The 27,481-nt window shown below is 46.2% G+C and overlaps 1 protein-coding gene across 1 annotated transcript in view; it reads right to left on the bottom strand.

Annotated features, from left to right (window-relative positions):
• The window catches only part of DNAH14 (dynein axonemal heavy chain 14), a 490,898-nt gene that overhangs the window by 52,220 nt on the left and 411,197 nt on the right, over positions 1 to 27,481 (bottom strand). Inside the window, exons 72-76 of the mRNA XM_050948398.1 lie at positions 27,270 to 27,468; positions 23,762 to 23,968; positions 20,817 to 20,920; positions 2,612 to 2,768; positions 1,521 to 1,731 (exon numbers count right to left, since the gene is read on the bottom strand). Of these exons, the coding sequence (XP_050804355.1) occupies positions 1,521 to 1,731; positions 2,612 to 2,768; positions 20,817 to 20,920; positions 23,762 to 23,968; positions 27,270 to 27,468 (878 nt within the window). The remainder of the gene's footprint in view (positions 1 to 1,520; positions 1,732 to 2,611; positions 2,769 to 20,816; positions 20,921 to 23,761; positions 23,969 to 27,269; positions 27,469 to 27,481) is intronic.

The following is a 27,481-nucleotide window of genomic DNA, read 5'->3' as shown; positions in this document are numbered from 1 at the left end:
AAGGTGCTGAGGTGTATATACTCAGGGAGTGGAGGGTTGCATGAGAGTCCTGAAGGACTGTAGCAACTCATCCATTCTGTCACTGTACATGTTGTTAACCTCAAAGGGGAGATCCTCCATGGTAGGAATGTCCTTGAGGAACCCAGAGAATTAAGTCATGAAGCTTATCTCATTGCAACCAAAGTTACCATGCAACAGGAAGCTGTGACAGATGCATCTACTGAGGCTTGGAGGGACAATCAGGCTCTCAGTTTGTCCACTCACTAAGACAATGGTCTGCAATTCTGTTTTAGGTTCCTGGAGCAGTTTGTTTCTGAACTCAGAAAAATTATAATTAATAAAATCCTATTTTGAATTGTGGTCTGATAATTCACAATGCAGAACTGTAGGTTAGCTGAGATAAAACTCTTCCTATTGAAGTGGTCTAATCTTTTGGTGTCCTTGTCAGAAAGAGTAGAGCTATGTTGGTGCAGTCTGTTACATTCAGTGACAGCCTGAATTTCTCTGAGAGAGAATTTAGAAATGGAAGTAGCTAAGGAGTACTTTTTGGGAGCTGGAACCATAGAGGAAGTTGTGGCACTCCCATTCACCAGAGCAGGTCCAGTAGAAGAAATTTGGATCCAGATAGATCTTGTTGGTCCAGGACCAAGTATAGGCTTGTCTAGGAAGTACAGCTTTAAATAAGCCTCCTTTGCTTTTGAGTTCTTTTGGAAAAAGACCAACAAATAGAGCATTTGTTAGTAATATACCACTCACTCAGACAAAATAGGCATCTAATATGCCTGTCATTGAAGGGTACAGGCACCTGGCATGAAACCTGGTGATTTTTGCTCAGCGATAAGGTCTGAAGGCTGGTACCAGATAACTAAAACACAGAGTAAAAACTATGCAAAATGGAAACCTATCATAAACTACTGTATCCACACTAAAAGCAACTATATACAACATGATTGTATTGACAATCACAAATGGGCAAGAGACAAATACTGTCCTCAGTTATGTCTCTCAGTCCTGGGTGGTATGAAGGAACCAAGAGTAGGTAGGTGTGGCTCTCCTCTTTATGCCCTTTGGAGAGGAGAATGAGGGCACTCAGGTTGTAGGAACTGCCCAATGGATATTGCTAGCCAAGAGTAGAATATATAAACACTCAAAGAAGAAAACTTTTTCCAGTTCCTCTTCTGAGACTTTATTTATACCTCTTATATAATAATTGGAGATATACCTATCCTCATAGAACTGGAAGGAACCCTGCAAGGTCATTGAGTCCAGCCCCCTACCTTCACTAGCAGGACCAAGTACTGATTTTGCCCCAAATCCCTAAGTGGCCCCCTCAAGGGCTGAACTCATAACCTTGGGTTTAGCAGGCCAATGCTCAAACCACTGAGCTATCCCTCCCCCCTTCAAAGCATTTTCTCTCTTGTGTTAAAAAGACTGATATTTGCATTTATATTGACTGCTTCAGATTTGGCTGGGTTAAATATATAACTTATTTATATTTTGAATATAAATAAAACACTTACGAATCAACAATAGTACAAAGCCTGGGCATAAATGATGCAGCAAGATGGCAGTTTTGCAGGAAAACCCATTGTCCACTCAACAGCTGTGCTTTATGTATCAAATCTTCAGCTTTGCTTCCCTGACCACGTCCCAAAGAAATCATTTTCACATGCCGTGTGCTTCCTTTTATTTCCTGTGCAAGGCGCAGAAGGTGAGCTGCTGGGTCTATTCCTGTGTAACAACATGGAATTGATTTATTTATGCAGCTATAACAGCCAAAAATTATCTTTAGAATTACATATTTAAAAATGAGTCATCTTTAATTATCTCACCTGTAAGAATAGTACTCTGTTATTTTTGTAATATTATACATTTCATTATTAGGGAATCATGGGGTGAGGAACAATGGGTAATGTTATATTATCAGAAGAAAGCACCGAGACACTAATGAATAAAAATGGTTTGATTGTATTAGTTTAAGAATTTCTCAAAATGGTAACTATCACAGCAAATGATACTGAACAGCAAAAGTACCTCTTATCAGGAAAATGCTGAGGTGGTTCAACAAACATTTTTTGGTTAAGTTATTTAGTGTTATTTTAAATATTGAACAAATAATATAGGGCCAGATCACTCACTCTCATGGAAAAACCACTAGAGGCAGTCTAGAAGGAGAAAAACTCTGCACAGGCCTTGTAACTCTGTGCTGCCTACTGGCTCCTTACCACTTTCCTTATCTTTGGTGATGACGAGTAGGGCTTCCCCTACCAGCAGCTACCTTGAACCCAGTGTTAAAGGGGAATTTGAAGATTGGTGTAGAGTTCCAAGACCAGAGGTACTGGTGGATTGATGTGGAGCATCCCTCACAACCCTTCTCCTTCCTGTGATTTTTGTCTACTCCCAGTTTCACTCTTTGCTGTTCAGTTTAACAGGAGACAAAGATAACATGAACGCAAAAGTTGGTAACACTCTAGGAAGCAGGGGCAACCTATTGAACATAAGAGCTAAACTAGAAACTGAACATTAATGCTTCATAAACCAGGTTTTATATGCCCCTTCTTAGTTTATAAGTATCTCACCATGAGAATGAATAAATATTAATGTATCTCACCATGAGAATGAATAAATATTAATGGAGTGGTGGCACTGGAATCTTCATACACTTCTTTCAAGTTAATCACTCCAGTCTGAAGATATCTGGCTCCTAATTTCTCAATAACAAACTCTCGTATTGCACTATTTAAACTTCCTGGTCTGAGAATTTTAATCTAATAATAAAAATATGAAAGATGAGAGAACAAGTTAATCAAGTAATTTAAGTTAACATTAGCATAATAATTATGCCTGTGATAAAAATAAAGTCCAGTTGTTTTGTACTATACAGTTCTAAAAGATTCCAAAATCTCAACATTTGTGTTTTACTTAACCAATATTAATACCACTAGGTCATTGTATACCTCTCACTTTACAGGAATCAAAAGATATCTACATGGGAAAGTAAAGCACTTATCAGGTAATATGGGAAGAATTGCAATAAAATCAGGACTAGGAGCTGAAAAGAAGGTGAAATAAATGTTATTTACCCCATGGTTACTGTGGTTCTTTGAGATGTGTTTTCCACATGGATTCCATTCAAGTTGTGCAGGTTTCCCATGTGTAAGATTGGATTCTTTTGGATAGCAGTGTCCCTTGGGGTTGTACCTGTACTCTGATATCCCTTGTGACCACCACAGCTTAGGGCATAAAGGGCAGGGTGGCCTTAACAGCCACTCGGTTCCTTTGCCAACAAGAGTCATAAGAGAACAGGACTCTGATTATCTGGGATGGAGGGTGGCTTGCAGAGTGCTGGAACAATTTGTGTAATGGGGGTGCTGAGAACCACTAAATATAGACAGGAACACACCTGGATAACCTCTGCGGACATGGGTTGCCCTCTTAACTTTTTCTGGGAAAGCCATAAAGGGTCTGGGGGAAGAAATGAATAACTTTGTTCCATTTAAGGATAAAGCTCTCACTTCTTTAGTATGTGCTGTTTTATTTTGCCTGGGTTGCAGTGAGGTTTTGGGGAAAAAATGGGAGATGGATTAATTGATTGAGATGAATTGATAGACTGAAATTACCTTAGGCAGAAATTTGGAATGAGGCCTAAGGATTACTTTGTCTTTATTGGGACATGAGGGCCTGTATTTGCTGACTTTTCTAAGCTGAGATAATGGCCACCAGAAAAGGTGTTTTCACTGACAGATGACAGAAGAAGCAAATCACCATGGGTTTGATGGGTAATCCCATTAAACCAGTAAGAATTAAGTTGAGGTCCCAGGAACGGGGATGGTCCTTAAGTAGGTGGAGAATGTAAGCAAGGCCCTTCAAAAATTTCAGTACTTTGGGGTGTGTGAATACAAGTAACCCTGGACTGGAGGATGATATGCAGAAATTGCTGCCAAATGTACTCTAACTGAGCTGATGGAAAGCCTGGATCACTTCAGGAAGGATAGAAATTCCAGGATAGTTGGAAATCAAGGAGTCATTGGTGAAAGCTGCTGCTGGATTGTTCAGATAATAAAACCTTTTCCATTTCTATATGCTAGTCCGGTAGAAGGCTTTCTGCTTTGTCGAGAATTTTCTGTAATTCAAATGAATAGATCCTCTCCAGGGGAGTTACTCAAACAGTATCCAGGCTATTAGATGGAGTGACGTTGTATATGGGTCAATATTCAGCCCTTGTTTTGGGAGACTATGTCAGGAAGAAGTGATAAGGTGATTGGTGGGATGACCAAAAGATTCACCAGCTCAAAAAACCAGAGCTGTCTGGCCCATGCTGGGAGTGGTCAGGATAATGTGGCAAGAGTTCTGTTTCAGCTTTCCCAAACTCTGGAAATTAAGTGAGTTGGTGGAAAGGTGAAGAACTGATCCAGCACTCAGGAGCAAAGAAAGGTGTCAGCGAGCCTGGGTTTACATCCCTTCAGGAGCAAAAGGTCCATCAGTTGCTGTTCTTGTATGATGTGAACAAGACCACAGCTGGAAATCCCCACCTGATTAATATGTTGTGGAAAATGGAATTGGGGCCATTCATGGTTCTGTGAAAATGATCTGCTGAGCTGGCCTGCCAGAGTGTTCTGGAGTTGGAGAAGTATCTAGCACTGTGCTGATGAACTCTATGGTTCGAGTTGGGATCATAGTGGACTTTGTCCTTGATGACTCTAGGCACAGAGATGCAAAGACATGTAGAGTTATGTGAATTGAGTTGAATATTTGCTGTGGGGACCTTCCTTGAACTGGCTAGTCATCCATATACAGACAAACTTGCATTCCCAGTCTATATAGATGTGCAGCCACAATGGCTAGCAACGTGGTAAAGACCTGTGGGGACATCAAGAGGCTGAAGGGTAGGATGGAATATGAAACATTGAATAATAACCTTGTTGAGGCACTGGATGCCCAGATCCCTTTCTTCTTTGGAATTAGGATGTAATGAGAATAAAAGCCCATTCTTCTGAATTCTATGGGTATTTCCTACTTCTTGCCTCACCAGCATCTTGTGAAAGGGATTCTTGAAGATAGACAAGAGGTGGGGGGTAGGAACTGTCTAAAACTGGATGGAATATCCATTGGTTACTACAGGGGTGGCCAACCTGCGGCTCTGGAGCCACATGCAGCTCTGGAGCCACATGCGGCTCTTCAGAAGTTAATGTGCGGCTCCTTGTATAGGCACCGACTCTGGGGCTGGAGCTACAGGCACCAACTTTCCAATGTGCCGTAGAGTTCTCACTCAACTCCTGACTGCCATAGGCCCTGCCCCCACTCCACCCCTTCCCACCCCCTCCCCTGAGTCTACCATGCTCTTGCTCCTCCACCTCCCCTCCCAGAGCCTCCTGCACATCACGAAACAGCTGATTGGGAGGTGTGGAGAGGGAGGGAGAGGCACTGATCGGCAGGGCTGCCGGTGGGTGGGAGGTGTTGGGAGCTGATGGGGGGCTGCTGATATATTACTGTGGCTCTTTGGCAATGTACATTGGTAAATTCTGGCTCCTTCTCATGCTCAGGTTGGTCACCCCTGGGTTACTATATCCAGAGGTCACTGATCTGAAGTTATCCCATTCTTGGCTTTTTGAAAGCAGTAAAATCAGTTTCCAAAAGATGTGACAGAAGCATTCACAGGTAGTTTGAGTGGGCTCTTGCTACTTGTGCCAAAACTGTGGGACAGTCAAGGAGATGGTGAAAGGGTGATGCTTGTGGAATCTCTACCTCAAAGGCTCAGAAAGTCACTGTTGAGAGTAGTACAGGTTTTGTAGCAAGGCTGCCGTCTCAGAGGCTCTTTCCCCTGAGAAGTAGGGACCTAGAGCGCCTGGAATCGCAGGTCACTCGAATGTCCTTAGGTCTGTGAAGAACCTCATCAGTAGTGCTGCTGAAGAGCTCACAGCCCTTGAAAAAGACAGTTACTCACCGTTGTAACTGTTGTTCTTCGAGATGTGTTGCTCATATCCATTCCAGGTAGGTGTGCGCGCGCCGCGTGCACGTTTGCCGGAAACTTTTTACCCTAGCAACTCCAGTGGGCCGGCAGGTCGCCCCCTAGATTGGCGCCACTATGGCACTAGATATATACCCCTGCCGGCTCGCCCGCTCCTCAGTTCCTTCTTGCCGGCTACTCCGACAGTGGGGAAGGAGGGCGGGTGTGGAATGGATATGAGCAACACATCTCGAAGAACAACAGTTACAACGGTGAGTAACCGTCTTTTCTTCTTCGAGTGATTGCTCATATCCATTCCAGGTAGGTGAATCCCAAACCTTACCTAGGCGGTGGGGTCGGAGTGAGAAGTCGCGGCCTGGAGCACTGCAGAGCCAAAGGCCGCATCATCTCTGGACTGCTGAACCAGGGCGTAATGGGAAGCGAATGTGTGGACCGATGACCAGGTCGCCGCCCTACAAATCTCTTGGATTGGCACGCGGGCAAGGAAAGCCAGCGATGATGCCTGTGCTCTGGTGGAGTGAGCAGTCACACGGCCCGTCGGAACGTGGGCCAGGTCATAACAGGTCCTGATACAGGAGGTAACCCAGAAAGATATCCTCTGCGAGGAAATCGGTAGCCCCTTGACCCGGTCTGCTACCGCCACGAATAACTCGGGGGACTTGCGGAACGGTTTGGTCCTGTCCACATAAAATGCTAGCGCCCGACAGACATCTAGCGAGTGGAGCTGTTGCTCCCTGCGGGACGAATGGGGCTTTGGGAAAAAGACGGGGAGGAAGATCTCCTGGTTAATGTGGAAAGCTGAGACCACCTTGGGAAGGAAGGCAGGGTGTGGTCTCAGCTGCACCTTGTCTTTATGGAAGACCGTATACGGGAGAACTACTGTGAAGGCCCGTAGTTCTGACACCCGTCTAGCTGAGGTGATGGCCACTAGGAAGGTGGTCTTCCATGAGAGATAGAGCAGGGAGCAAGTAGCTAACGGCTCGAATGGAGGACCCATGAGCCGAGTTAGGACCAGGCTGAAATCCCATGAAGGGGCAGGAGGGCGGATCTGTGGATAGAGACGCTCCAGTCCCTTCAGGAATCTCACCACCATAGGGTGGGAGAAGACGGAACATCCGTCCACTCCAGGATGAAACGCGGAGATAGCTGCTAGGTGGACCCGGAGTGACGACAACGCCAGACCCTGGGCCTTGAGGGACCAGATGTAGTCTAGAATAGTGGTGATGGGAATCTCCACAGGGAGAAGACCTTTCTCCGAACACCAACAGGAGAAACGCTTCCACTTAGCCGAGTAAGTAGCCCTGGTGGAAGGCTTTCTACTGCCCAGGAGAACCTTCCGAACCGGGGTAGAGCAGCATAACTCGGAGCCTGTCAACCACGCAGGAGCCATGCCATAAGGTGCAGAGACGGAAGGTCTGGGTGACAGAGCCTGCCATGGTCCTGGGTGATCAGGTCCGGATGTAGGGGCAGGGCAACTGGGTTGGCTACTGAGAGGTCCAGCAACATGGGGTACCAATGTTGTCTGGCCCACGCTGGAGCTATGAGAATCACCCGAGCTCTGTGTCTGCGCACCTTGAGGAGAACCCTGTGTATCAGCGGAACGGGAGGGAACGCGTAAAACAGGTGGGTCGCCCATGGGATCAGGAAGGCATCCGCTATAGACCCGGGCTCCTGACCCTGAAAGGAGCAGAAAGTTCGACATTTCCTGTTCTCCCTGGACGCGAAGAGGTCCATCCGGGGACGACCCCACCTCTGGAAGAGTGAGAGGGCGACGTCTGGATGGAGGGACCACTCGTGCGAGCGGAAGGACCTGCTCAGTCGATCTGCTAGAGTGTTTCGTACTCCCGGGAGATAGGAGGCGGAAAGGTGAACGGCGTGGGCTACGCAAAACTCCCAGAGACGCATCGCCTCGAGACATAGGGGAGAGGACCTGGTGCCGCCCTGCTTGTTGATGTAGAACATGGTCGTCGTGTTGTCGGTGAACACCGCGACACAACGACCTTGAAGGTGATGGACGAACGCTTGACAAGCAAGACGGACCGCTCTCAACTCCCGTATGTTGATGTGGAGGCCCAGCTCCTGAGGGGTCCACAAGCCTTGAGTTCTTTGGGCACCGCAGTGCGCCCCCCAGCCCAGATCTGAGGCGTCCATAGTCAGGGATGCCGAGGGCTGGGGCGGATGGAACGGGAGCCCCGCACAGACTACGGACTGGTCCAGCCACCACCGAAGGGAGTCCAGTACCCTTTGGGGAACGGTGACAACTGTGTCCAACGACTGTCTGGCCGGCCGGTACTGCGCGATGAGCCAAGATTGAAGAGGCCTTCTGCGGAGTCGGGCATACGCTGTCACGAACGTACAGGCCGTCATATGGCCCAGGAGGGCCAGACATGTTCTTAGAGAGGTCAGCGGGGCCGCCTGCAAGCGCAGAATGATGGCCGACAGCGACTGGAACCTGGGCAAGGGTAGCAAGGCCCTGGCTAGGGCAGAGTCCAGAACGGCCCCGATGAACTCTATCCTCTGCGTGGGGAGCAGAGTAGACTTGTCCACCTTGATCACGAGGCCTAGGGCAGCAAAGAGGCTGCTGATCCTGTGGACGTGGTCGCGGACCTGCAGCTCCGATGTGCCCTGGATCAGCCAGTCATCCACGTAGGGGAACACGTGAATGCGGCAGCGCCGGAGGTGTGCGACGACGACTGCCATGCATTTTGTGAACACCCTCGGGGCCATAGAGAGGCCAAACGGGAGGACCGCAAATTGATAATGTTGGCGGTCGATCACAAAGCGGAGGAAACGCCTGTGCTGGGGGAATATGGCGATATGGAAGTAAGCGTCCTGCATGTCGAGGGCGGCGTACCAGTCTCTGGGATCCAGGGATGGGATGATGGTTCCAAGGGATACCATATGGAACTTCAACTTCACCATATACTTGTAGAGTTCCCGCAGGTCGAGGATAGGCCTGAGGCCCCCCTTGGACTTGGGGATTAGAAAGTAGCGGGAATAAAACCCCTTGCCCTTCTCGCTCTCTGGAACCTCCTCTATGGCTCCCTTGACGAGGAGCGTGTGCACCTCCTGACGGAGGAATTGCTCGTGAGAGGGGTCCCTGAAGAGGGACGAGGATGGTGGGTGGGAGGGGAGGGGCGATGAAAACTGCAGGCGATAACCGGCCTGCACAGTACGCGACCCAACGGTCCGATGTTATTTGGGTCCACGCCGGGAGGAAAAATGAAAGACGGTTGGAAAACTGCGGGGAAGGATCCGGAGGGGAAACTGGTACTGCGCCCTTGGGCGCACCTTCAAAATGAAGGCTTGGGTCCAGGAGGGGCCTTGGCAGAGCCTTGGTTTTGCCCCGTTTGGCCACTCGACTGTCTGCGTTGGTTGTTCCTGCCACGGCGCCTAGTGAGGTCCTGCCGCGGACGGAACTGAGGATACGGCCGACGCTGCTGTTGTTGGTTCTGCTGCCGGAATGGCCTGCGCTGTGTCGCAGGCGTATGCATCCCCAAAGACCGTATTATGACCCTATTGTCTTTAAGGTCCTTTAGTCTGGGGTCTGTTTTAGTGGAAAACAGGCCCTGCCTTCGAAGGGGAGGTCCTGGATAGTATGCTGGAGCTCTGGCGGAAGGCCAGAGACCTGAAGCCAGGAAATTCGGCGCATCATAAGCCCCGAGGCAAGGGTCCGAGCGGCCGAGTCCGCAGCATCTAAGGAGGCTTGTAGCGAGGTCCTCGCTACCTTTTTGCCCTCATCCAGGATGGTGGTAAACTCCTGGCGGGCGTCCTGTGGTAACAGCTCTGCAAATTTTCCCGCTGCTACCCAAGAGTTAAAGGAGTAGCGGCTAAGGAGGGCCTGCTGGTTCGAGACCCTGAGCTGTAGCGCCCCCGCTGAATAGACCTTGCGGCCCAGGAGGTCCATCCGTCTCGCCTCCTTCGACTTGGGTGCCGGGGCCTCTTGACCGTGGAGCTCCCTGTCGTTCACCGACTGGACCACAAGGGAGCAGGGTGTCGGGTGAACGTGGAGGTATTCATAGCCCTTCGAGGGGGCCATGTACTTCCTTTCCACTCCTCGAGCGGTCGGAGGGATGGAGGCCAGTGACTGTCAGATAGTAGCGGCGTTGGCCTGAATAGTCTTGATAAAAGGCAGGGCCACTCTGGTGGGTGCGTTGGCGGAGAGGATGCTCACCACCGGGTCCTCGATTTCAGAGACCTCCTCTGCTTGAATGTCCAGGTTTTGTGCCACTCGTCAGAGGAGGTCCTGGTGTGCCCTAAGATCTAGAGGGGGAGGGCTGGAGGACGAGGTACCCGCCACTGCCTCATCCGGGGAAGACGACGAGGAAACCCTCGGCAACAGAGCGTCCACGGGGGGTTCTGTGTGAGGCTGCACCTCCGTCACTGGAGGGAGCTCTGGGTCCTGGTGGCTGGACCTGTCCTCTGCTTCCGGGGAGGGAGGGGGTCTAGACACCGTTGCCTCAGGTGGCCTGCGTTCCGCCGCAGGGCGGGGAGTAATATGTTGTGGACCCTGGGCTTGGCGGTACGCCCATGGGGTCCAAAACCCCCACTGTTGAGGCCCTCGTTCCTGAGGTGGAGGGTCCTGAAACAGGGCCGAGTGTCTGTCCTGGCCCAACGCGTAGGCGCTCTCTGCCTGAGAGGACACGGATGGTTCCCTTGAAGGCCACGGAGGCGCTGAGCCAGTTTGATAGACCTCTCTATATGCCGACTCCGACGCTTTCCTCGGTGCCGAGGATCGGTGCCGCGACCCGTATCGGTGCCGAGATCGGGACCAGGAACGGCGTGGTAGTTGGTGCCGGGATCTGGATTGGGATCTGCCTCGAGGTCGGTGCCGAGAGCGGGACCGCGACCTTCGTTCAGCGCGGTGCCGGGATGGTAGTGGGGACCGGGACTTGCCACCGACGCGGTGCCGGGAGGTCGACCGGGATCGGGACCTACCACCGACTCGGTGCCGGGAGGTCGACCGAGGAGCTGAAAGCCGAGGTGAACGGCTCCTAGAGTCTCGGTGCAGGTGGTAAGAGGAGCCAGACCGGGACCGTGCAGATGCTGATTGGCGCTGCGAGTGCAACCGGTACCGCCGGGGAGAATGGTGCCGGGACTGCGAGCGGCGCCCCGAGCACGAGCGTTCACGTCTCCTGGGCGATCGGTGCCGGGACTCCGGAGACAGCGCTCTCAGCATCAGTTTACCTATGGAGGTTACCCGTCCCGGGGGTGCCGTGGTCTGAGGCTGCGATGGCTCCGTGAGCGCTATCAAGTCCTGCGCCGAGGCAAAGGTCTTGGCGTAGATGGGACTAATAGCTCGACCCCTGATCTCAAGGGGGAGCTAGGAGGGGCTGGACTCGACGGACCTTCCGGACCCGGAGTCGACAGCAGCCCTGCAGGCGGTGCCGCGGCCAAGGTGGATGCTGGGCGTTCCACTCGAGCCTGCCTCGATGGTGTTGCAGACGTCGAGGGTCTTGGATCTGCTCCTGGTGCCGGGGAGTCTTGCCGGTGCCGGCGCGGTCCGGTGCCGGGGTAGAAGTGGCCGGTTGCGCCGCCGGTGCTGGAGTCAGTGCCGCTTCCATTAGGAGAGCACGGAGTCTTTGATCCCTCTCCTTCTTTGTGCGAGGCTTAAAGGCCTTGCATATACGACACTTCTCACTAATGTGCGATTCCCCCAGGCACTTGAGGCACGCGTCATGGGGATCGCTAGTCGGCATCGGCTTCTTGCATGCCGAGCACTGCTTGAAGCCCGGCGAACCAGGCATGAGCTCGGTGCTGGGCGCCGGGAAGGGCAACGGCCCACCCGCGAACAAGTTAAACAACTATATATAATAAACAACTAACTAAAATACTACTTTGAACTATCTATAAAACTATTTACAACTACGACTACGAACAGAGTACAGGAGAGCTAGGTACGTGGAGGACAGCAAGCCGCACTCCACAGTTACAGCAACCGACACGGCGGTAAGAAGGAACTGAGGAGCGGGCGGGCCGGCAGGGGTATATATCTAGTGCCATAGTGGCGCCACTCTAGGGGGCGACCTGCCGGCCCACTGGAGTTGCTAGGGTAAAAAGTTTCCGGCAAACGTGCACGCACGGCGCGCACACCTACCTGGAATGGATATGAGCAATCACTCGAAGAAGAAGGAAGGTTTGCTATAGTCATCTTGACCTCCCAAAGGATCCCAGATGCCTCTAGCTAGAACACCTCATGAAGATGGCCATGGTCACAGTCCTCACCATTGTGTCAGAAGCAATAAGAGTGGCCTGAAGGGATGTTCTCACAGTGAATTGGCCTTTGGTCATAAAGATCTTTAACTCCTCCTGATGATCCTTAGATAATTTATTGAGGAGGTTCAAAGGACTGTCCCAGACCAGAATTCATATTTAGACAGGAGTAAGGTGTTGCAGTTGGCCACTCTCATTTGAAGTCTCATGGAGGAGTATATTTTATAACCATATAGGTACAGTTTCTTAGGTCCTTGTTGCAAGGAGTGGTTTTGAAGGACTCTTGCTATTTTGACCTCTCTTGGGCTGCTTGCATGACCAGTGAACCTGGGCTTGAGTGCTGAAATAAATATACCATACCCATTGTTTGGGCCTCTGATCTGTTCAATTGGAGATCACCATTACTGAAGTGGGAGCATGTCAAGATGCTTTTGCAAGTTTGAGAATGCCATTGTTTGTGTGCAGTCCTAGGCTATCAGGTGTTGATGAGTTACATATGTCAGTAATTTATGCTATTTCTCCTGGATTATTTCTGGTGGAAAAACACAGGTTTTGGTAATTCTCGGCAAAAGAACTTGAAAGACTATTCATCCTATGAGGTCAAAAAAGGTGTTGGTCTTCTAGGTTTCTCATCCTTGACATCATGCAAAGTCACCTATTTGTGGCAACTCAGACTCACAACTGGGAATTACCCAGTTCTTCCAAATTATAAAGTAAGCAGAGGCATCATGCGCATTTCCCAATTAGTCAATGATGAGGACTTTATCCCTTTTATAATGCTCAAGCAGCATTATGACCTGTGATCATCAGCAGAGTCGCAGTACTTACAACTAAGACACTCGCTAACATATCAGTTTGGTTCAGATTCCCTGGGGCTGCCAGAGGTTCCAAAATACTGGGAGGCTTAGAAATGCTTCATAAACTTCCCAGGCCTACGTCCACTACATATACTTAGTTAATGAAGAGGACCTCAGTCTTTAATGAGGAGCTTAGGGATAATGGTAGGATGACAAATGGGAATGAGGATACGGAGGTAGATATTACCACATCCAAGGTAGAAGCCAAACACGAACAGTTTAATCGGACAAAATTGGAGGGCCCAGATAATCTTAATCCAAGAATATTAAAGGAACTGGCACATGAAATTACAAGCCCATTAGCAAGAATTTTTAACGAATCAGTAAACTCAGGGGTTGTACCGTATGACTGGAGAATTGCTAACATAGTTCCTATTTTTAAGAAAGGGAAAACAAGTGATCGGAGTAACTATAGGCCTGTTAGTTTGACATCTGTAGTATGGCAGGTCTTGGAAAAATGTTTGAAGAAGAAACTAGTTAAGGACATTGAGGTCAATGGTAATTGGGACAAAATACAACATGGTTTTACAAAAGGTAGATTGTGCCAAACCAACCTGATCTCCTTCTTTGAGAAAGTAACATATTTTTTAGACAAAGGAAACACAGTGGATCTAATTTACCTCAATTTCAGTAAGGCATTTGATACGGTTCTAAATGGGGATTTATTAGTTAAATTGGAAAAGAATGGGGATCATTATGAAAACTGAAAGGTGGATAAAGAACTGGTTAAAGGGGAGACTACAATGGATTGTACTGAAGGGTGAACTGTCAGGCTGGAAGGAGGTTACTAGTGGAGTTCCTCAGAGATTGGTTTAATCTTTTTATTACTGACCTTGGCACAAAAAGCAGGAATGTGCTAATAAAGTTTGCAGATGACACAAAGCTGGGAGGTATTGCTAACACAGAGAAGGACCAGGATATCATACAGGAAGATCTGGATGACCTTGTAAACTGGAGTAATAGTAATAGGATGAAATTTAATAGTGAAAAGTGCAAGGTCATGCATTTAGGGATTAATTAACAAGAATTTAGTTATAAATTGGGGACGCATCAGTTGGAAGTAACAGAGGAGGAGAAGGACCTTGGAGTATTGTTTGATCACAGGATGACTATGAGCCGCCAATGTGATGGCTGTTAAAAAAGCTAATGCGGTTTTAGGATGCATCAGGTGAGGTATTTCCAGCAAAGAAAAGGAGGTGTTAGTACCGTTATACAAGGCACTAGTGAGACCTCATCTGGAATATTGTGTGCAGTTCTGGTCTCCCATGTTTAAGAAGGATGAATTCAAACTGGAACAGGTATAGAGAAGGGGTGTTAGGATGATTCGAGGAATGGAAAACCTGTCTTATGAAAGGAGACTCAAAGAACTTGGCTTGTTTAGCCTAACCAAAAGAAGGCTGAGGGGGGATATGATTGCTCTTTATAAATATATCAGAGGGATAAATATCAGGGAGGGAGAGGAATTATTTAAGCTTAGTACCAATGTGGACACAAGAACAAATGGATATAAACTGGACACTAGGAAGTTTAGATTTGAAATTAGATGAAGGTTTCTAACCATTAGAGGAGTGAAGTTCTGGAACAGCCTTCCAAGGGGAGTAGTGGGAGCAAAAGACATATCTGGCTTCAAGACTAAGCTTGATAAGTTTATGGAGGGGATGGTGTGATGGGATAGCCTAATTTTGGCAATTAATTTGGCAATAGATCTTTGATTATTAGCAGGTAAATATGCCCAGTGGTCTGTGATGTTAGATGGGGTGGGATCTGAGTTACCACAGAGAATTCTTTCCTGGTTGCTGGCTGGTGAGTCTTGTTCACATGCTCAGGGTTTAACTGATCGCCATATTTGGGGTCGGGAAGGAATTTTCCTCCAGGGCAGACTGGCAGAGGCCCTGGAGATTTTTCGCCTTCCTCTGCAGCGTGGGGCACAGGTCACTTGTTGGAGGATTCTCTGCACCTTGAGGTCTTTAAACCATGATTTAAGGACTTCAATAACTCAGACATAGGATAGGGTATTGTTACAGGAGTGAGTGGGTGAGATTCTGTGGCCTGCGTTGTGCAGGAGGTCGGACTAGCTGATCATAATGGTCCCTTCTGACCTTAAAGTCTATGAGCTCTCTAGGCCAGAGCTCCCCAGCTCCCTTGGCCTTCTCCAGCCCTGCTCCACTCCAGGTACCATCTGTCAGCTCCCTGCAGCCAGGTCCCTCCCTCTCAAAGGTAGAGAGAGTCTCCCTTGGCTTCTGGCCCCAGCCAGGGCCGCCTCCAGGCACCAGCCAAGCAAGCTCATGCTTGGGGTGGCAGATTCTAAGGGGCGGCATTCCGTCCAATCCTAGGGTGGCCCGGTGGCTCTTATTTTTCTTTTTTTTACCGCTCTGGCCGCCCTGTAGGGACCAGCGGTGTGGAGGAAGGGAGCGCCCGGCTGGGAGCCAGCTGCGCATTCTGTCTGCCCCAGCTGGTGCCAGGTCTACGGCAAGCCCGGCAGCCAGTGTCCTTCTCTCCCCGCCGACCGGAGTGGTGCAGAGCCCTCCTGGCAGGCGGCACAGTGGGAGGGGCCAAGTGGTGAGCGCCCTGGCTGAAGGAAGCCCTGGACACCCCCCTTCTCTCTCTCCTCCCTGCTCCCTCCCCCTCCCACCTGCTTCGACACTCCAGCTGCCCTGCAGGTTTTTTTTTTGCTTGGGGTGGCAAAAAAGCCAGAGCTGTCCCTGGCCCCAGCCCTTTTTATAAGGGCCAGCTGGGCCCGCATTATGCCAGCCACCGCTGTGGCTGCTTTCCAATCAGCCTAGCCTTTCCCCTGCCACAGCCTGCTCCCAGGGCTGTTTTAAGCCCTTCATGGCAGGAGTGGGGTAAACACTCCACTACACCCAGTATGGCCGTTCTTATTTTCTTCTGTTCTAGTCTGGAATTCTTTGTGAAAACGAGGGAAGGGAATTTATCACAGCCCTTAAAAGAATCTCAATGGCTGAGCATATTACATAATGTTAAAAATGCCTCTGTGGATCTCAGGCTATGCTTAACATAACAAAAGGTTATATTCAAAATATACTGGATGCCAAAGAAGTTGCACAAGATAAAGGCCTTAACTTCTGATGTTTGTTCTTTATTACAAAGAAAAAGGAACCCTGATACATATGCTATTCAATGGTCAGGCAGCTGTGGAAAAAGGTGAACTCAAGAGTTAAAACAGTGCTCGACCTCAGCAGCCAAACCTCATCCTAAAATTATATCTTAGCAGGTAAATAACCTAAGTTGGGTTTAAATTTGACACAAAGACTGGTTCTTGAGGGCTGCACTTATCATCAAGACCAAGATTTTACATAAATGGAAGAATAGGCTTATTTCCAGCACTGAGCAGTATTTGGACCTTTCTGAGTCAGCAGTCAAAGAAAGAATAGCTTATCACAGTAGACAGAAATTACATTAATTCAGAGAAGTCTGGGCCCCATTTCTAGATATATTTGAGACAGCTCAAAGAATGCCAGACTTCAAATTCCGCCTAACTCCTCCTCCTCTTTTCCTCATACTCCAGCCCCCTCTGCCTATTCATGTACTTCTCCTATTTTATTACTGTTACCCCCATCCTAACATGTAATGTCTATGTAGCATGGTTTGGTATTGTATTGTCTGGTTTTTCAGCTTTAATAAATTGTAAAACTGTGTAATTGCATAAATCTGTTGCAAATCCCATGAAGCGTGCAGTATTCGGAAACATATAAACGTTATAAGTCATTTATTTATTTTTTACATTTCATTGCCTGTTTCTTTATGAAAATAAATAGAAAAATTAATCACATAAAAGTGGATTAACTGCTTCCTCAAGCAATGAAGAAGACACCCATTCAGGGAGAGGGCCATGTTGGTCTGGGGAATTGTCATCTACATTCTCAATGTCCTCATCTTCCAGAATCTGATGTTGCAGTAGATGAGGAACTGGAGGAGGTTGAATCTGCTTCTTCAGAGAGTGAGACTTCAATCTAGTCACAGTAGAAGTGTGCTTTGTAGTATAAAGGTTCATATCTCATGGAGATCAGTAAGTCCACAACTGATAGGTTGTTAGGCATTCTGAGGTGGAGGGCACATGAGGGGTTCAAAGATGGAAGTTCTTTGTGGGTCCCTGCCCTCTAGCCTTCTTGATTCCCAGTGGTCTGGGAAGTGGTGGGAAAAGACGATCAACCAGTGAGAAAAAAACAGTTACATACCTGAACAGTAGCTGTTGTTCTTCAAGATGTGTTGTGCACATATACATTCCATTGCAAGTGTATGGGTGCCCAACAAACTTGAGTCTGTGATTTTTGCCAGAAGTATCACTAGGCAGCGCATGCAACCCTGCTCTCCTCTTCTTCCAAGCCAAGGCCATAAAAGAGGTGTATCTATTGCCTCCCTCTCTGGTCCTTTGCACTGCTGTGTATCTAGTGTCTGAAGTAGCAGGGAAGGAGGGAGGATTGTGGAATGTACATGTGCCCAACACATCTTGAAAAACAACAGTTACTGGATTAAACTGGGTAAGTACTGTTTTTTCTCCTTTGAATGATTGTGCACGTATACATTCCACTGCAGATGACTCATCAGCAGTTCCCTTACAGGCTACAATTAATGTTGCCTTGTGCCTTTTCAGTTTTCGGAGTACTTCTGGGATGAGAAGAACTGGAGGGAATGCAAATAGGAGATGAATGGACCAGGGGAGAAGGAAGGCATCTGTAATGGAACTGGGGCTGTGGCTCACCCTGGAGCAAAAACTCTTACAATTGTTGTTCAGATTAGCCAGAAATAAATTTATTATCAGATGTTTCCACTGGTAGAAGATCCAGAGAAGAATATCTTTCCTCATTGGGCACTTATGCTGGCCTATGAAATCCTTTCGGAGGAAATCCACAATTGTGTTCCTTACCCCAGACGGTGAACAGGTTTCAGAGATACCTTGTTTCCTACAGTGGAATGTATATGTACACAATCCTTTGGAGGAGAACATCTTCTGTGCTCTGGAGAAGCAATAGGCCTCCTCAATAAATGGAGTGGTTTTGTCTGGGATAGCTAATCTAAACAGCACCCTGAGCTATGGTAGTCAAGAGGGCTCCCAGTGTATAGGTACAGCCCCAATGAACACTGCTATTCAAAAAGAATCTGATCTTACATGCATGGGGCACATGTGCACCAAGAGTGGAATCTGTGTGGACAATCACTCTCAGAAGAATCCTAAGTACAAAGAAAATTCTATGATAGTCTTGGTAAAAAGGAAAGGGGTTTAAGTCTTGGAAAAAGAGATAACTGACTATTGAAGGGAAGGGGCACAACATCATTAATACAGATGCTCCCCATGTTACGCAAACCCAACTTATGCAAATCCGCACTTAAGGAAAAAGTTCCGTAAGTCCTGAAAGCTTTTTTTTTTTTTTTTGCACAATTGTTATGTATACATTCCCAACTTACGCAAAATTAGACTTACGCAAGGCGTTCCTGAACCGAACGCTTCTGTAAGTTGGGGAGCGTCTATAGGTGTGTTTGGGAGACAGTAAGTGACCAATGGATTGGATGATTGGTTCTTGTGTATGTGTATATTGACATGGGTATAAGAGGGAGGCAGTGTGTTTGTGTGTGAGAGAATGGAGTATTGCTGCAGGATTTAAATCAGGCAAATGGGATATGTTAGCGGGAGTGTTGTAAGCAAGACACAAGAAATGATTCTTCTGCTCTATTCCATGCTGATTAGACACCACATTTCAGGAAAGATGTGGAAAAATTGGAGAAAGTCCAGAGAAGAGCAACAAAATTTATTAAAGGTCTAGAAAAATTACCTATGAGAGAAGATTGAAAAAAATGGGTTAGCTTAGTCTGAAGAAGAGAAGACTGAGAGGGGACATAACAGTTTTCAAGTACATAAGTTGTTACAAGCAGGAGGTAGAAAAATTGTTCTCCTTAACCTGTGAGAATAGGACAAAAAGCAATAGGCTTAAATTGTAGCAAGAGAGGTTTAGCTTGAACATTAGGAAAAACTTCATAACTGTCAGGATGGTTAAGCACTGGAATAAATTGCCTCGGAAGTTATGGAATCTCCATCATTGGAGATTTTTAAGAGAAGGTTAAACAAACACCTATCGGGGTCTAGATAATACTTACTCCTGCCATGAGTGCAGGGGACTGGACTAGATGACCTCTTGAGGTCATTTCCAGTCCTACAATTCTATGAAATCCTTAAAATTAATAAAACTGGGAATTGGAGAGAGGGCCAGATTAACCAATGTGCACTCATTTCACTTCCACAGGACCCCCATGTCAGGGAGTTGCTGACAACTGGGAAAAACAAAGGAAACTCTGCAGCACTGTGACCCTGTACACTGGGTCACAGTGCCACTCACTCAAATTTGGCCTGACTGTCCTCCTGTCAGATGGAGGAATAGCCACACCAAACCTAAGCACTGCTGCAACCTTGTGCACCAGGTTGCAACACCTCTCACTCAAGTTTGGCCTGGCTACCCCTCTGTCATGACGGAGAAGTGGCTGAACCAAACCTGAGCAGCACAGGGCCCTGTAAGTGCAGGGTGGGCACTGGAAGTGAGCAGAGCTGGGTGGCCAGGATTGGGAGAAGCCACCATAGCCTGAGACAAAAGCAGACCACTGAGTTGGTGAGTGGCTAAGACGGTTCTGGGAGTGGTGGGTGATGGGCTATGGGCTAAGAGGGGCGTGTTGGAGGGCTACATGGTGAGGAGTTAAAGACTAGTGAAAGATGGTGGCTGAGATGAGTTGTGGGGGCTGTGGAGGGAATGGAGGATGTGTGGTGGCAGTTGGGGTCTGGGATGTTGGGGGTGAGTGAGGGATGTTGGGGTCTATGGCTAGTGGAACTGAAGTGTGAGTGAGAGGCATGTATGTCAAGGCTGCTGGGATGTGTGCGGAAACTACCAGGATAACTGGATAAAGGACTGTAGGAAGTTGCTGGGGTACCCGTGGGGTGAGAGGAGCATTTGAGGATCTGTGTGTGGCGTGGGGAGACAGTGGCATTCAGGGATTTGTGTGGGATGGGGTATATATGTGGTCGGGTTGCTTTGTTTTCTAGTTTATGGAAGATGTGGTTGCCCCAATTTCCACAGTGCACATGATCCCAAAATTCTTTAATCCAAGCATGATTAAAGACAGTCTAGCCCAGATTTAGGGTTGCAGTCAAGAAGCACACAATGTAACTCGGGGAGGTGGTGCAAAGATGGCGGTAAGGCACTTCTGTGTTCTCCTGATTTAAGGTGAACCGTGGACCTAAGAGTCCTCTGGTCTAAGGGAGGCCTATTGATGTGAGTCTGGTTGAAGCCTGTTTTAACTTATTCAGGCTACAGATACCCACTAGGGGCTATTTATGGTAGCTGGAGATCACTGTGCCCCAGGAAACTCTCAGACACATCTCTTATTTTGACTGCAGAGAGCAAGGTGATATAAGACTCTACCATGCTCGTTTTTAGGTTGCTTGTACTTGTGGTATGGTGCAGAGCAACCTGAATGCAGATGAGAATTTGGGCCTCTGTATAATGCTTTTTATTTCACAAAATGAACAGTAATGTATTTATTCAGAAAAAAAACACAATTTAATTGCATTATAAATAGCTTTCTGTGAAACCTGTCCCCTTTATTTTCTTACAGGAGTTTTGCAGAACTTATTTTATGTGTCTTCAACATTACATCAACAAATATTTTGGAGTTTAGAAGCTATAAAGTCCTCTCAAATCTATATCTAACTAAGTGGTCAACAGTGTCTAAAATTTGTGGTAAAAGAATATTCCCTCATCATTTTCTTTTCTTACCAAGATAATTCTTTGAAATGAAGAAAGATTCTCCCAATGAAAGTCTACCACGGCACTATCAAGCCCAATTCTTTCTTTCAGTGCATCTGACTGCAGGTCTGTATCTGTTATAGAATCATAAAACCAGAGTTACAAGTATACAACAGTAATAAAAAAGACTAGCACTAGCTGCCTAACTATATATTCCAGAGAGTACCTCACCAAAAGAAGTCATTGATCAAAGACTTTAGATGGCTTTTTGTTTACCTTTTAAAAGCTAAACATAAGATTTTTGTCAACTGAATGAGTTTCAAGAATGATACCATCTGAATAATATTGTAACAAATCCCAGCCCCCACGGACTCCACAGTTTTAACAGAATGTAGACATCCTGCTCTAAAAGCACAAACCCCTACCATTTCAGCTAAAGGAGAATCTCAATAGCTATTAGCAGTACAGGGCCTATGACACTGAAGCAGTTCTGATTCTATCCAATGGAGAGCAGTGGTACACATGCACAGCAACCAGTTCATTACAGTACATAGCATTATATGCAGCCAACTTTACACAATAAGCCTTAAGGTCTGTTGATATCAACACAATCATAAAAGTGAATGTGGGATGATTTACAGAGTTGTGTGAAAGTTTTACCAATAGTTATTCTGATACAGTCCCTCATGTGGACCCAATTATACAGGTATAAAGATGCCATATATCAGTATAGCTTATTCCCCTTCCCGTACAGGAATAGATCTATATATAGGGTAACTTTATAGTGGTATAATTGTGTCCCTTCTGACGTGGGGTGGGCAGTGCTTATCACAGAATCATGGACCTTGAGACGCCATCTAGTCCAGACCCCTGTGCGGCGGCAGGACCATTCCTGCCAGGTGTTTATCTAACTGGTTCTTAAAAACCTCCAATGATGGGGATTCTGCAACCTCTCTTGGAAGCCTATTTTATGCTTAACTATCCTGATAGTTAGGAAGATTTTTTCTAATACCTAACCTAAATCTTCCTTGCTGCAGATTAAGCCAAATACTTCTTGTCCTACTTTCAGTACACACGGGGGACAACTGATCACACTCCTTCCTATGACAATCCTTAGCATATTTAAAGATTGTTATCAGGTGCCATCCTCAGTCATCCTTTCTCAAGAGTACACATGCCCAGTTTTTCAAACCTTTCCTCATAGGTCAGGACTTCTAAAACTTTTATAGTTTTTGTTACTCTCCTCTGACCTCTCTCCAATTTATTCACATCTCTCCTAGATGCCCAGAACTGGATACAATGCTCCAAGTGAGGCCTCACCAGTGCTAAGAAGAATGGGAGAATTACCTCCCCTGTCATACATAGAACACTCCTATTAAAAAATCCCAAAATGATATTAGCCTTTTTTTGCAACTGGATCACATTGTTGGCTTATATTCAATGTGTTATGCACTACAACCCCCATACCCTGTTTAGTGGTACTACTGCCTCTTCAATTATTCCCTGTTTTGTAATTGTGCATTTGATTTTTTTCTTCCTAAGTGAAGTACTTTGCACTTGTCTTTCTTGAATGTAATCTTGTTGACTTCAGACCAAGGTCATTTTGCATTCTAATCCTGCTCTCCACCTGTTTGCTACTCCCCTTGCTTGGTGTCATCTGCATATTTTATAAGCATACTTTCACTTGATTAATCAAATCATTAATGAAAATATTGAATAGTACTAGACCCAGGATAGACCCCTTCAGAGCTCAACAGGATATATCTTTCTAATTTGTCAGTGAACCATTGATAACTATTCTTTGAGAATATTCTTTCAACCAGTTCTGACTCACCTTATAAGTAATGTCATCTAGACCACATTTGCTTATGAGAATGTCATGTGAAACTGTATCAAAAGCATTATTAAAGATACATCATGTTTACAGCTTCCCTCCCATGCCCTAGGCCAGTGGTCCCCAGACTGTGGGACACACCTACTAGAATGTTTGGGGGGAAGTGGAGGAGGCCAAAGCCAGCCCTCACAGGGAGTGGGGAGGGAACACCACACAGCCTGCTCTGCCCTTAGCTCTGCCGCAGCCCTGGCTCCTGGATCTTGGCTGTGGCTCTGCTCCCAGCCCCAGCCTTAGTTCCTGACTGCGGCCCAGCTGCAGCAGCTTCTCCTGCCCCTGCCCTCAGACCAACCCCCAGACACAGCTTCTCACAGCCCCAGCCCTAGCCCTGTCCCCAGCCTCAGGCCCCGGCTGCAGCTCCATTCCTGGCCCCAGACCCACCCCCAGCTGCAGCCCTAGCCTTGGCTCCTTTACTCCTGTCAACACTCACCCCCCTTGGGGCGCTGTGGCCCCACTTCTGGCCCCGGCTTGCAGGGGCACAGACAGGTGTAAGGGAGGGCTTGTCCGTGAAAAGTTTGGGGACCACTGCACTAGGCCAATAACCCTGTCAAAGGTTGTACCACTGTCTATATTGGTATAATCAAAGTGGTACAAATTGTGTGTGTACACAACCTGAAGTATCTTGCTGAATCAAAGCCTTATAAATGTTACTTTTCTGGTTTATAAAGTCACCACAAACCTCCTGATTGACATACAGCTTCACTAGGCGGTAGAGGTGCCTAGCAAATGCAGTGTTGTTGTAGCTGGGTCAGTACCAGGATATTAGAGAGACAGATAAGTTGGGTGAGGTAGTATCTTTTATTAGACCAACTTCTGTTGGTGAAAGAGATAAGCTTTCGAGTTTATACAGAGCTGTTCTTCAGATCTGGGAGCTCTGTGTAAGATTGAAAGCTTCTCTCTCTCTCATCAACAGAAGTTGATCCAATAAAAGATATTACCTCACCCACCTTGTTTCTCTAATATCCTGGTACTGACAGCTACAACACTGCATATAGATTTACTGGGCACAGCTGAGGAAACATGACTCCTTACCCAAGATTACTTAAAGTTTTAAACAAAATAAAGTAAAATTACGAGCTTGTACCTTGTTGTGATGATGTTGGCCTGTACTGTGTGCTAAGTAAATAATATAAGTTACCACTGTTTAGGAAAGAACTCCATTGTTGGGAATTTGATGCAAGTGAGTCACACAAGAGATTGAAAGGTTGCATGTGAGTGCTCATGTACTGACATTCCTTCCACATAGATTCAGTAATCCAGAGATGAGGAGTTTTATTAAACATATATGAACCTAAGCAACAAGAATTATAGGATTAGAACACATTAATCCTTTGCTTCTCAGATTTTCATCCACGTGTCATACGAGTAAAATTAACTGATGCAAAAAAAGTAACTATGGTCTGTTCACTTAAGTTTGATCATACACTGATAATATAAAGGAGACTTTGTAGAAAGATTACTGTTTATGCTTTTTGGATGTTAAAACAGCATTGTTACATTACCACTACTCTATTCTACCAATGTTAATGCTATTTCATTCGAATGAGAGGGTACTTACTCTGTGCAGTATCTGGAGTTCTTTGACATATGTTCCCCTATGGGTGCTCCATTTCAGGTACACATGCACCCCATTTGCCTTTGATTGGAGATTTTTGGTAGCAGTGCCCATTCGGCTCATGGATGTGTTCCAGACATCCCTGCACCCAATACTAAAGATACATAGAGCTGTGCAGGTGAACCACTCTCTGTTCCTTCTCTACCACAAAATTCTGCGAAAGGAAATGCTGAGGCAGTGGGGAAGGAGGCTGGGGAGTGGAGCACCTATAGAAAGACGCATCCCAAAGAACTCCTTTTACTGCACAAAGTAACCTCTCCTTCTTCTTTGAGTAGTGTCTCTATGAGTACTCCACTTCAGGTAACTTCTGAGCATTATTCCTGGAAAGAGGAGGGAGCTTCAGAGTTAAGTCTAATACTGAAGGACAGAACTGCACTGCTGTCAAGTATAATTCCCAAATCTGGACCTTAGCATCCAGGATATGGGTACTAGCATAAAGTCCTCTAAGCTTAATTACCAGCTTAGATTCTGTAGCGCTGCCACCAATCAGGAATTTTTAGGACCTGATACCCTCTGGTCCCCCCAAAACCTTCCCAGGGGACCCCAAGTCCCAGATTTCTTGAGTCTCACAACAAAGGGAAATAAATCATTCCCTCCCACCTCTTTACCTCCTCCCAGATCTTTCCTGCCTGGGTACACTAGGAGATACCGTGAATCAGTTCCATGAAACACAACACAGAGAGATCAAGTTTCTCTCTCCCCCTCACCCAGAGGCAATACAAATGTACCTTTCCCTCCTTGCTTCCCACCAATTCCCTGGTATATACAGACTCAATTTCTTTGAGCCTTAATTAGGAGAGAAAAATCAACAGGTCTTAAAAGCAAAACTTTTAATAAAAAAGAAAGAAAAAGTAAAAGGTTTATCTCTGCACTTTAGATGGTAAAAAGTTACAGGGTCTTTCAACTTATAAACAATAGAAAGAAACTTTCTCCGGCAGAAACACAATTTAAGCTACTTCCATCAAGTACATATATGCAAATAAGAAAACAAATTAAAAGACTATAACCACCTTTTTTCTTACTCACAATTCTGAATAGATAAGAGACTGTAGCAGGGAGATTGGCAGAAACCTGGTTGCACCTCTAGTCCCGTCCAGAACCCAGAGAGAACAAAGCCAAACCCCAAACCCACAAACAAAGGCTTCCCTCCACGAGATTTGAAAGTATCTTGTCTCCTGATTGGTCCTCTGGTCAGGTGTTTGCAGGTCACTGTTTGTTAACCCTTTACAGGTGAAAGAGACATTAACCCTTAGCTAACTGTTTATGACAACTGCCAACTGCAGCACCTGAGCTAGAGGCATGAATCAAAGCACAGTGTTTAGAAAAAATGTGTAGTGAAGTCTAAGGTGCAGCTTTGCAAATTTCAACAACTGGAACATCTTTGAGTAATGCCACGGAAGTAGACTGAAACTTTGTAGAATGAGCTAGCATCCTAGAAAGAGATTGGATGTTGATAGATTGTAACACAAAATAAATCATCCAGAGGTCCTCTTTGGGCAGAGACTGCAGATTCCTTGGATAGAAACAGTCTTGGAGACTTTTTAAATGGATCGGTTCTGTCTGGATAGAAAGGTAATGCCCTACTGATATCCAAGGTATGGAAGGTAGCTTCCTTCCTGGTCTGATGTGGCTTTTGGAAAACAACTGGGAGATGAATGACATGCCTACTATTAAATTCAGAAGACACTTGAGGTAAAAATTTGGGATGTAGTCATAACAAAACCTTTCCCTTGAAAAACTCTGTAAAGGGAGAATCTGCCATTAATGCCCCCATTTCTCTGTTCCTTGAAGGCGGAAGGTTCAGCCACCAAGAATGCTGTTTCAATGGATAGGTGAAGTAAAGAGAATGTAGCTAATGTCTCAAAAGAAACATTTTATAAGGGAATTGAGGAAAAAATTCAAATCCCATATTGCGGTGGGTTCTTCAATCTGTGGAAAGAGACTCATCATGGACTAGGATAGCTTCCCAGAAAGAAGGACAACATTTAAAACCTAAGGATCCCGGCATATCAAAAAAATGGCAATATACAGAATAACCCTTGAAGTGGGAAAAAAGAAAGGAGGGAAACAACAAACAACAGAACCACAAAAACTAAATACTATGAACTAGACTAAACTAAAGAAATAAAAGAATAACTATACTTAACTGTGCCTAAAGTGAAGTGGGCATGCTCAATGCTCTGCCTCAGGTTGAAGGGCAACTGAGAAGGAACTGAAAACAGTTCGTCCACACAGCTCTACAGACATCCTCATATCTTGATACAAGGTATGAGGATGTCTGGAGTGCATGCTCAGGCTGAATGGGCATTACTACTGAAAATCTCCGATCAAAGGCATATGGAGCACGTGCACCAGAAGTGGAGAACCCATAGGAACACTACTCAAAGAAGAACAGTTGTTACAACGGCACTGTGTCATGCAGTCCAGGCCCAAATTTTAGGTTTTATATTAAACATAAGAATAAAAGGCTTGCATTTTACAAAAATTGTGTTAATTAAATATTTTCATGGTTTACAAAAATGCAAGTATGTTTTTTGTATTTAAATACTTTCCTGAAATATTTGCAGTCTAACACACAACAGAATTATGGCAGTATCAGAATCAGAAAGTGAAATTGGATATAAGCAGATTAGTCAAGATTTACAGTCAAACCCAGTTCAAGAAGCAAAAACAAACAACAACAATAACAACAGGCTCTCTATTGAACATTTGATGAGATTTTTCAAACTTTTCAGTTCTACTATTACAAGGGCTAAATTCTATTCTCAGTTATATGATGTAAAACCAGAGAAATTCCAGTGACTTCACTGTAACAGAGTAGAAAGTAGTACTGGCAGCAGAGGCAAGAAAGACATTTAAATATATATGTTTATTAGCTTGTTTGTGTTTCTTTAAAGGTACCTAATTACACTCATGAAGCCCCTTTAATTTCAGTGGGATTGTATAAGTCTAACTGAAGGATAGGAGCTTTATTTACCATCATTTTTGAACTCTGATTGTGTATCCATAATATTTGCCAACATGCTGGAGTAGAGGAAGAAGTTCCACTCATTCTCAGGTAGGAATCCAAGGTTGTCTTGGGCTTGATTTTCACCACAGTTATTCTGCATGATCTCAGTGCAGAGTAGGAAAGAGAAGCAGAGTTGGTTTTCAGTGAAGAGGGCAGAACAAACTGTCTGAGGGGGAAAG

The sequence above is a fragment of the Gopherus flavomarginatus genome, chromosome 4, assembly GCF_025201925.1.
Source record: "Gopherus flavomarginatus isolate rGopFla2 chromosome 4, rGopFla2.mat.asm, whole genome shotgun sequence".
NCBI lineage: Eukaryota > Metazoa > Chordata > Testudines > Testudinidae > Gopherus > Gopherus flavomarginatus.
This window is presented reverse-complemented; position numbering and strand designations above follow the sequence as displayed.